Raw genomic sequence first — 10500 nt, 5'->3', positions numbered from 1 at the left:
TGCATTAATAGACTAAAGACTCAGCACGCATATAAGCACTGCAAGCCACCCCATGTAGTACATTTCATCGCCGTTCCCCGTCTCAAAATCGGCAAAACCAGCAAAAGTCCAGAAGCATGGCAGCCGCAAGACCCAGAACTAGAAAGCCCGCAGAGAATCCGCCATACCCCTTTCAAGAATTTCCTGTTCCTCTCAATGCCACTCGGCCGACGTATCTCTGCAAAATGACTTACAGGTGGGAACTGGCTGCGATAACGGCAATCGGTCCAACTGCAAGAGCTTGGAGACAAAATGACCTGAGGAGACGTGCAATTAAAGGGGATGACGGAATGGACATCACAGTAAGGAGGTTAGGTGATAGTGAAACCTTCAGATTAGCTAATCCTCTTCCTGCTGCTGCTCAGGCCCCTCTTCCTGCTTAAGCTCAGTAGAGAGCAAAATAATACTTTCGAGAACATATGGTATCTTCAAGACTCATAAATCTAATAGGATAGTAGCATTTTGAAGAGAAGTGCTGAAAGTTCAAATCTTTTTCCGCAAAACTCAATAAAGTTTCTACCTTTTAAGTTGAATACAAAAACTATTTGCTGAAAAACAACACATTTTTTTAAAATGCATATGTCTCTGTTATTCAATTTTAAGAAGTTTTTCTTGTTGATTTTAAGTAACAAGGTCGAAACTTTTCTATCAAAGTTGGCATCTTTAGTTTTGGCTGACGAAATTGGTTACATGTTTCTCTTTTCATACAGATCCCGTATGGCACATGTTTCCTGGGCGTATTCTGCCCTTGCGTGACCGAACGATGATGGTGGAATTCTCTTGTTTGCCATGTAATAAGCTAATGGTGTCTAACTTAATTGGCATTAAAGCTAACAGTTGAATATTCCAAGCAGTGACGGAGCTATGCTTTTTTCCTTGGAGGGCCAAAATTTTTTTGAACAAAATTAACTTATGTTCAAAATAATTTTTATTTATTTAAATATATGACATCTTAAAATATCAAATATTAAATTTAATTATAAAGGTATGCCTATTTCATAAATATGTAACATAGTCATAACTAAAATTAAAACAAGAAATAACCTTTGATTAAATACTTTATAATATCACAAACCATCTAAGTCGCACATTATCAGAAGATACTCCTGAATGTCACTTGTGCAAAAACAAAAATATAACTATACAATATAAATATAACTATTTTCAATTAAAAAAAAAAGATAAAAGTTATGTTAGCATACCCTGAAACTTCATCCTCTTTTATTAAAAGTAAATTAAGATTTACATTCTTTTATAGAACTAAATTTATGTATAATTGAATCAATGTTAAATTTTCGAACAACTTTCTTTTTTTATGTACATTGTTAGGCAATCATTTAAGAAATTATCTTTTATCTTGTTTTGGAGCTTTGTTTTGTTTATCTTCATAATTGAAAATGTCCATTCTATAGACTATAGAACGGAGCCAGGATTTTTTCCTTGGGAGGGGGGCAAAAATTTTTTTGAAAAAATTATCTTAATATGTTATATTCAAAATAATTTTTATCTATTTAAATATATGACATCTTAAAATATCAAATATTAATTTTAATTATAAAGGTATGTCAATTTCATAAATATGTAGTATAGTCATAACAAAAATTAGGATAAGAAATAACATTTAATTAAATATCTTATAACATCACAAACTACCCAAATTGTACATTATGAGAAAATGCTCCAATATGTCACTTGTGCAAAAACAAAAATATAACTATGCAATATAAATATAACTATTTTCAATTAATAAAAAGTAAAAGTTATGTTAGCATACCTTGAATTTCAACCTCTTTTCTTAAAAGTAAACTGAGCTTTACGTTCTTTCATGGAACTAACTTCATCTATAATTGAATCAGTACTAAATTTTTGAACAACTTCCTTTTTTTTATGTACATTGTTAGACAATCATTCAAGAAATTATCTTTTATTTTGTTTTGGATCTTTGTTTTGATTATATTCATTATTGAAAATACACATTCTATAGTTGCAGTTGACATAGGAAGAGTGAGAACAAATATAATCAATCTGTCAACAACAGGATAGATCACTCAATTTCTTATTTTCACCAAGCCTTCAAGTAATTATTTGTATATTTGTATATGGGTCAACAAGAGTATATATCACTAATTTTAAAATTTTTATCAATTAGGCTAAGTTGTATATTCGTATATGGACCAATAAAGTAATTATTTTTGTTTTAACCCATTGATAATTATGAATTGAGTCTTTTATTATAATATATCAAATTGGGTCAATTTCCTATGGATTATCAAATTATATGTTTTATTTTTTGAATGTTAAATAATTAGCACAATAAAAAATAAATAAGTTTTTTTGAAGAAAAAATTAAATCAAAGGTGGCTAATTCATACACACATAGATATATATATATATATATATATATAAACTCTCATAATATAAACTAAAATTGTAAAAAATTAGGAGAGCCAACTTTGTCTTATACATATATTTACATATAATAAATTAAAATTTTCAAAATTTAGGGGGCATGCCCCCCCCCCCCTCCTCAGCCCCTTGGCTCCGTCATTGATTCCAAGGATTTTCAGTCATGTATATATATATAAAAGGTGTTGGGATATTCAACTAACACTAATTTTGCTGAAAATTTCTTGATAGTTTCTGGACAAATGGATTTGATGTTAAAGCGTAGTGGTGCTACGGATATTATTCCACCACTATCTGTGGATGCATGCTGTTATTGAGTTTTGGTTCCTATCTTTTGCTTCTGTTGCCTTTCGGTTCCTGAAATCAACATCTCTGTCCAAATACAGTAGCATATGGTGTAAACTTTTTGTCTCTTAGTCGAAGTCACGACATATTGATCCTTGGTAATGAATCCAAATTTCCCTACCATTACAGGATAGTGCGGCTCTGGCACAGTTGGCTGTGGTAGTCTTGACTAATTCTTGGACGCTAGGATTACAGTGATAAAAGCTGTGATCATTGACCAGACACAATAGATCAAGAGCCCATGAAGCTGAAGATGATGATTCGGGTATTTCAAGCTTGTTTTCACCACCATTCGGCGTTGCAGCATTCTGGATCTTCTTCACCTTGATCATCGCTATCCAAATCCAGGGTGTACAATACCTGTTTTCTATTGAAAGGAGCGTTTGTTCCTCTTTCTTCTTGAAACAATCCAAATACAATAGTGTGGGATTTTTCTTGGATATCTCATGGTGTGTGAACTTTGGAAAAAGGGTCCGACAAAAGGTTACTCCACTATTTGCGTACACACATTAACGTGCACAAATTCTTCACTCGAATAAATCTCACAAGCAGTATCTTAGCCAGGAGATGTTGGGGAAGATCAGTCAACTTGGTGCCTTCCATCATCCTGGGTTTATTTGCCGGCGACTCCTCCACCATGCAATATCTAGGAGGATACAGCTAGTAATATGGAAACACGATGAAACTGAGGGTCATTTTTCAGAGGGGTTGAGCCTTTGAGGCAATCAAGAAATCCTATCTCTATCCTAAGCAAGAAGGCCTTTCAGATTCTCCCAAGTCCCCAACCTGAAACAGCTGGTTTTTTGCTACACAATTACACGGGTAATTTACTTAGAACCCCAAATAGTTAAAACACTGGAACTGCACCCAAAATCATATGAAGAACTTGCCTAAAAGAGAAAAGATGTGATAAGAGAAGAAATATGGAGAACAAGTGCATAATAATATTGAGCAGGCTGAATTAATAACATGTTAAACTTCTAAACAGTCCATTATTCGTTTTAACAAATAAAGAATAGTGCAACAATTATAGGATGAAACATTGCCAATACACGCAAACACATGTAATTGGCCTTAGTACATTTGCAACATCTTTAATGTTTCCCTGCCGCCAAGGTCATATTTACTACTAATGCTGCTAGAAGTTGTTTGGCAGGAGCAAAATCACTAAGATGTCTAGGCATTAAAAGGTTGAATAACATGTCGTGCTATTTGATTATTTTGGTAAGGAATGTTAATTATATTTTATTTTTTTATTAATCACACTTTCATTATTTTTTTTATCATATAATTTTCATTTATTAAATAATTGGTGAGAGTACATGACAATTGGTGTGAGAATTGGAACGAAACGGGGGTGATTTTTCCCTTCATTTAAAAATAGGGTGGAGGGCGGGGAAGTATATCTCTGCCCCATTTTTCATCCCACCATCCAATGGAAAAATTAATATATATATATAATATTTAACTTAATTAGTTATAAATATATTATTAGTTATAAATATTATATTGCGTATATTAATATATATAATATTAATCATTATACATGTATATTAATAAAAATTATTAATTAGTTATACTAAATTTACTAATACATTTACTTAATACAATTACATTTTTTTTGTCAAAAAAACAACAACACTTGTATTTAAATAGTTTTTGTTTGATTTTTTTTATAGATTTTAATTGTAAAATTACAATGTATAATGACTTAGTTATATATTGATATTTGGGAAAATGACCTGTTTCATCCCTCACATTTCACAAAAATATTCTTTTCGTCCCTCACTTTTAAAATGAAGCAATTTCATCCCTGACATTTAAAAATTAAAGCTATTACATCCCTGAACCTAATTTTCAATTTGAATCAAACCATCCAATAATCCAGTAATAAATTTCGGAGATAGAATTGATAGGTCACTCGGTCAATTTCATCATATTCACATGACATTTATCAAACCAAAAAAATAAACATTATAACATAAAGGCCATTATTTGTCTTGGAATAGTCGGATTTTTCTTTTGGGTAAATCTTTTCATGCATCGTTAGTATATTCGCTTGCAAGTCTAGATGTGTATCATAAATACAAAATTTGGTGTTTAAATTTAAATTGAAATGATATGGTAAGTACATAAAACCATCAGTGTATACAATGATAATGTAGGAATTCAAGTTGAGTTATATTCAAGTTGAGTTAACCAAGTGATCTACCAATTATACCTTCAAAATTTGTAATCGGGTTGATAGGTGGTTTGATTTAGATTGAAAATTGGATTCAAGGATGTAATAGTTTTAATTTTTAAATGTCAGGGACGAAATTGCTTCATTTTAAAAGTAAGGGACGAAAAGAATATTTTTGTGAAATGTGAGGGATGAAATAGGTCATTTTCCCTTGATATTTTAGATACTTGGTTATTGATTAAAATTTGATTATAATATAATTATATAACAAATTTTTGTAGTTCTCGTGAATGCTCCACAAGGAAAGCGGACCACTGTGAGAGGCGGAATGGGGGGGGGGGGAGAGAGGGTTGCAGTATGTATTATGGTTTTCATTTATTAAAATATAAGATAAAATAAATAGTAAAAAAGTGTAATAAAAAGTGAAGTGCAATCAAAATTTCATTTGTCAAAAGTACAATTAGAAGTATCATTCCACTTAATCGACCCACTAAGAAATAATACAAAAAAAGAAAAAGAAAAAAGAATACAGCAACGAGCACTATCGAGGGGAAAAAAAAGAAGTTCAGTCAATAAAAAAACTGTAAATTCCCAAAGTAGCACAAATCAGCTTTTCTTGGAAGCTCTTCCCACGGCTATGACGACAACTGCCGACAACGGCGCATCATCACCGGAAAAATCAAACTCAGCGCCACCACAAGGAATAGTCCCCGCATTTAATGATGATATCGTGGAGAAATTAAAAACCCTAGAAGAAACCGCCTCGCCGTGGATCGACTACGCTTTCAAACAAGCTCAAGCAGCTCATAAGACGATCGGGCACCACCTGCAGGATGCAATTGAGGTCACCAAATCTCGGCTGGACCGCATTCGCACCACCTCCTCCGCGCATTTCAATCAAACTCTAGTAAGTTGGTGTTTTCTCACAAAATCAGGAAATTGTTGAGCTTTTTGGTGCTTGATTTTATTTTATTTATATACGTGTTTAAAAGATAATTAAGATAATAATAAGCATTGCTTTATAGAGAGGAAGAGAATTGATGCAGCTATTTTTCTTTGAATGATTGATAGTTGTACTTTGACCATTTGGAAGCTAAAAACCATATTGATAACGGGATATTGCCTGGTTGTTAAGGGTCTTTACTGGTCGATCCTTGTAAGAAAGGGGAAAAAAAAGCAGCTGGAAAGCGTTTTATCTGTGGGGAGACAGGTAGTATGATATGTAGTTATTACTGTGATAAATGCAAAAGAAAAGAAAGGAGGACAAATCCTAATGTGTTGTGAAAGGATTTTGTGTTTGTGCCTCTATGTATCATCTAGTGGAAACTGGAGTCTAGAATTTGGAAGGTTTACACAGGCTGCTGCCTTTTCCTGGTTAAGAGTGCAGATGTATTATGTTCTGTAATGTTGGTATGTGCTTGAGTGTAATAGAGGACAGGTGGGGAAATGTGCATTAAGCTGAGATATGGAGAGAGAAGAATGCATTTTTTCTAAGAAAAATTCGATCTTTGCATAAGGGTTTGGCTGTTGAGCTTCAAAAGTACATGTTTGAATATTTTTTTTTTTGGCAGGATTCTTTGCAAGATGCCAAGTCTGATTTTAATGCTTATGAGGACCTCGCTATTGGGAAGATTAGAGGTCTGTTTCAGCTGAGTGATCTGTGACTTGATAGCAAAGAATAAGATTTTTCATCTTTCATGTTAAGTCACTTCCAGTTCAATCTATTTTAAGGTTTTTTTTTTGTTGGGCAGAGGGCTTTAATCTTGCTGCTGCAAACCCATTTATTGCAGCAGGATCTATTTTTGCTGTAGGACTTCTTGGCCTGAAAAGTATGTCATCAGATTTCTTTATTTGTCATTATCCTGCAGAATGAGGTTTTATTTATCTTTAATTTTCTGTTTTGGTTTTGTTCTTTTGCTTAATCGAGGTTGAAATTGTTGGTTTAGTTCTAGTGATTTGCAAGGTGTGGCAGCAATTCAGCTTATTTAGTCTGCAATAATCATGCCTGTAACTTTGTCATAACAGTTAACATCTTTTGTGCAACACTGCACTTTTGTGTAATTTACCGTGTCTTCTATACCACGTGCAGGGCCGAGGCGTATATTGTACTACAAATTAAGGCGCCTTTTTGCGAGTGAACAGGTAATGTTGTCACACATCCTGCTGTTTGTGGTTCTGGTAGATAATATGATCAAATCTTTGAAAATTGATATGCAAATGTTCTTTATGCAACTGTTTGTAAAGATATTTATTTGTGGAAAAGTTAGTCATATACTTGTATATTTTATGATATATGATTTCAAAGGTCTAAAGCTCAACAATCAAGATTGTCAAGTACTTTTGTGTTTCATCTGTAATTCGGATGCAATAAATGTCTCTAGATAACCCCCGTAATTTGTAGATAAATGTGTCTGTATGTGCCTTATCTTTTAGTTTGCAACTGAAGCAGCTTATGTTTGCTGCAAAAACCATTCAATAATTCATACTATCCTAATTTGGTTGTTGGACCTCTAACACCGCATTCTTTACATATATTTTGGTCCAGGTGTTGCTTTCAAAAGCTGATGCAAAAGTCAAGGAATTGAGGCAATCATTTGAAGTTTTGAAGGCTGAAGCTGAAAAATTGGAGGTGATCTTCAAATTTTTTTTTGAATAATTAGATAATTCATGTGCAAGCTTCATCTCTGTTGATTCAGGAAGACTATTCTGTCTTTGTTTTCTCATCTTTATTTTTGCCTCTCACCTTGGTTATTACTTCCAACAAGATGTTGAAAAACAGTTTCTTCTCTGTGCTGTCAGGAGATAAATGGTTATTTTGAAGTCTGGCAAATTACATAGCTGATTCATGATTTTTTTTTTTGCTTTGTTGGTATTGTCTTCACCATTTTGCAGTTAAAATCAGAAAATTTTAGAAGCATGTCCCCTTTCTGTACTCCTTAGATCCTCAGTTTTGGTTTCTTCAAACTCTCATATGGAGTTTTAATTTTTAAGGATTACTGAAGAGTGTATTTCTTGATAACGTTACAATATTATTCATTGACTGGAAATCAGATTCTTTGCTTCAGAAAGCAGCATTGCAAGCTGAGGAGGAGATGACACGTGGAAGAACAAAACTCAGGTTTGATCGGCAGATGATGTGCCTAGCGTGCATCTCTAAATTGTTTACTTGGTTCTTTTGTCTGAAAAATTATCTTCCCCTGTTGAATATTGATCACCATGCAGACAAGCTGGGAAACAAATCCAGAGTGTTGTTCGCTCAGCTTATAAGATAGAGAGACAAGCTGTGGGTATGCAAATTCTCTTTCCATCTGTCAGTTTCTCATGCTTGGAGGTGTAAATACACCTGCTTTATGTTTTGAGTGGCAGCTAAGTTTTTAAGTGGGGTATCTGCTTTATTCTTTTGTCTTATGGTAGGTTTGAAAGATGTTTTACGAGACCTCCCCAGCATAGAAGCTTCTCGTTTTCGATCGCAAGTATGTTCCTTTTTTGTTTATTTCCTAATAATTTATATGCCTAACTTTTTGCTTTGTTTTCTGGCCTCAAGATAACTTTTAACTGAGTAAACTAAAGGAAGTAAGTACAAACATGTGCCCTACATAAACTGGGGATGATGACTTGACAATCGTATTGCTGGTCTTACTAATTGATTGCCTTGAATTTATTCAGCTCCTGTTAGATAAAAGTTACTTTGCTGAGTTTGTCTACTGCTCTCTTTGCAATTTAACAAATGAAATAGCACAACATGTTCAAGATACTCAGTTTAAAACTTTATTACTATGAGAAAATTTTCTGAGTGCCTTGTAATTTTAAGAATGGATGATTTTGCTGCATTTTAGCTCTGTCAAGCTATGAGTTTTATTCACCTGAACCGTGTTAGGTGCTTTGGAGAAGCTGCCTTATTATTATTTTTTACTTTTCACATACACACTTACCACCCATTTAGTTCCTGCTAAGGAATCGCAATGACTTTGATTACTCCATGGTGATGGGTTTGTGTAGGATTCCCTTGACAAAGAATGATGTTTGGTAGTGTTTGCATTGGATTAGAAATCTTCTATTTTTATTTTTTCTTTTTGTCTTCATCATCTTCATGCTTTCAGTTCCATTGTCTGCTCTCACCAACTGCTAGTGATGGATATTTCTCAACAACCTCCATTGCTCAACCTTAAATTTCTCTTTTGACTTCATGATTTCCAACAAAATCAACAAACCTTCAATAGAAGGGAGCCAAAACCATCACCAAATCATGACAAATTTCATAATTCTTCAAATCAAATCAATACCAAATTTGAGAGATAATCTCATTATTTTGATCTAAATCCACAGTCAACCAAAACAAAAATAATCTTCTGTGAGTCAGGCATGGATCAGTCCAATCCATCGAAATTGTAGGATAATTGCAAAAATTTTACATAAACATTAGTTGGATGCCAAATGTTGTAAATCTCCCTAATTTTGAGCGTGGATCACAAGAGAAAGAAAACCTATCATGGCTGGAGTGGCAATTTTTCTGGCTAAGGTTTTGGACTGGAGAGAACGACAAGCATTGTATGTGGTGGGGTAGAAGAGTAGACAAGAGATGAAGATGCACCCTTTGCTTTATTGTTACTAATTTTTTATTTAGTTGCCTAGCTTCAAATTCCGGAATCAGTGCTAAAGTGCCCAATTTGGTTGGTAATGGCCATTGACAACTTTTGGGTCCTCCATAGTGATGGATCCATACCTATAGATACCAACCAAACACCAGGTATGGGTTTTGAGAGCTTGAAACCCATTGAATAGTGGTGATTACCCCATACCAAACAGGTGGTTAGAGTTGATTACAGGCTCCTATTGTTTGGGATGAATTGTCAGATGATCATCTTTTCAAGCCAAATCAGCCTTTGTCACTAAAAATTCTACTGTTAAGATGCTTTTAGTTCCAAGAGCTTCACTGCCCCTTGTTGAAAATACAGAATTTTCAAAGCTTTTACTAGCAGAAATTTGGTACCTTTGAGTAGAACTTGAGTATTACTCAGTGCAAGTTTTGTATCTGCAAATAGTCTTATCTTCTGAACTGCGGCAGCCTTATCTTCTTTCGTTATGTTTTACTCAGTGAGTTGATTATGACTCGGATGAATTGCAGGTTTCGAACCTTGCTAAAGAGGCAAAAAAAGAAAGACGTGTTCTCAACAAAGAGGTCACAAAGATCAGCAATTATGGAATTTCTGTCTGAACGCCATACTTGCACTTCTTCCACCTTTTTTACGCCTGTGTGGTTCCAATTGGTTTATCAGATATGCTAGAGGCAGTATAGATTCTTTCCGGATTTTGTCGTAAAATAATTGTCTATCTAGGATTCAAGGGCGAATCAGATTTTGTGAAACCTATGTTCGCAGAGATCTCATTCCTGCAACTCTCTAACTGAAGCACATGTGATCTTTCATTTTACTGTAGAGCCCTAATTTATCTGGAGGCAAGAATCAAGATCATATAACTTTAACTGCTTCTACGACGATTAAGTTTTTTATTCCTGCATTCTACTGCAA

At 33.9% G+C, this 10500-nt stretch overlaps 1 protein-coding gene across 2 annotated transcripts; it reads left to right on the top strand.

The window, feature by feature from the left end:
- The first annotated feature begins 5533 nt into the window (after window positions 1–5533).
- On the top strand, window positions 5534–10469 carry LOC113761394. Of its 2 annotated transcripts, XM_027304359.1 has the most exons (9): window positions 5535–5879; window positions 6544–6610; window positions 6724–6801; window positions 7062–7114; window positions 7518–7601; window positions 8038–8090; window positions 8195–8259; window positions 8387–8445; window positions 10098–10469. In XM_027304359.1, the coding sequence occupies exons 1-9, from the start codon at window positions 5610–5612 to the stop codon at window positions 10185–10187; spliced, it is 819 nt and encodes a 272-aa protein (XP_027160160.1). In that variant the 5' UTR covers window positions 5535–5609; the 3' UTR covers window positions 10188–10469. The 2 variants fall into 2 exon arrangements, with proteins under 2 accessions (XP_027160161.1, XP_027160160.1); XM_027304360.1 differs by lacking the exon at window positions 6724–6801 and having other exon boundaries at window positions 5534–5879.
- Window positions 10470–10500: the final 31 nt, after the last annotated feature.

The sequence above is a fragment of the Coffea eugenioides genome, chromosome 2 (assembly GCF_003713205.1).
Source record: "Coffea eugenioides isolate CCC68of chromosome 2, Ceug_1.0, whole genome shotgun sequence".
Lineage (NCBI taxonomy): Eukaryota > Viridiplantae > Streptophyta > Magnoliopsida > Gentianales > Rubiaceae > Coffea > Coffea eugenioides.
The sequence above is the reverse complement of the archived record's forward strand: the minus strand, read 5'-3'. Positions and strand labels throughout refer to the sequence as shown.

Excerpts from the sequence above, each read along its gene's own strand:
- LOC113761394 (XM_027304359.1), top strand. The coding sequence starts at position 5,610 with ATGACGACAACTGCCGACAACGGCGCATCATCACCGGAAAAATCAAAC. Across the intron at positions 6,611-6,723 it reads CGCTATTGGGAAGATTAGAG|AGGGCTTTAATCTTGCTGCT; the intron begins GTCTGTTTCAGC and ends TTTGTTGGGCAG. Across the intron at positions 6,802-7,061 it reads AGGACTTCTTGGCCTGAAAA|GGCCGAGGCGTATATTGTAC; the intron begins GTATGTCATCAG and ends TACCACGTGCAG.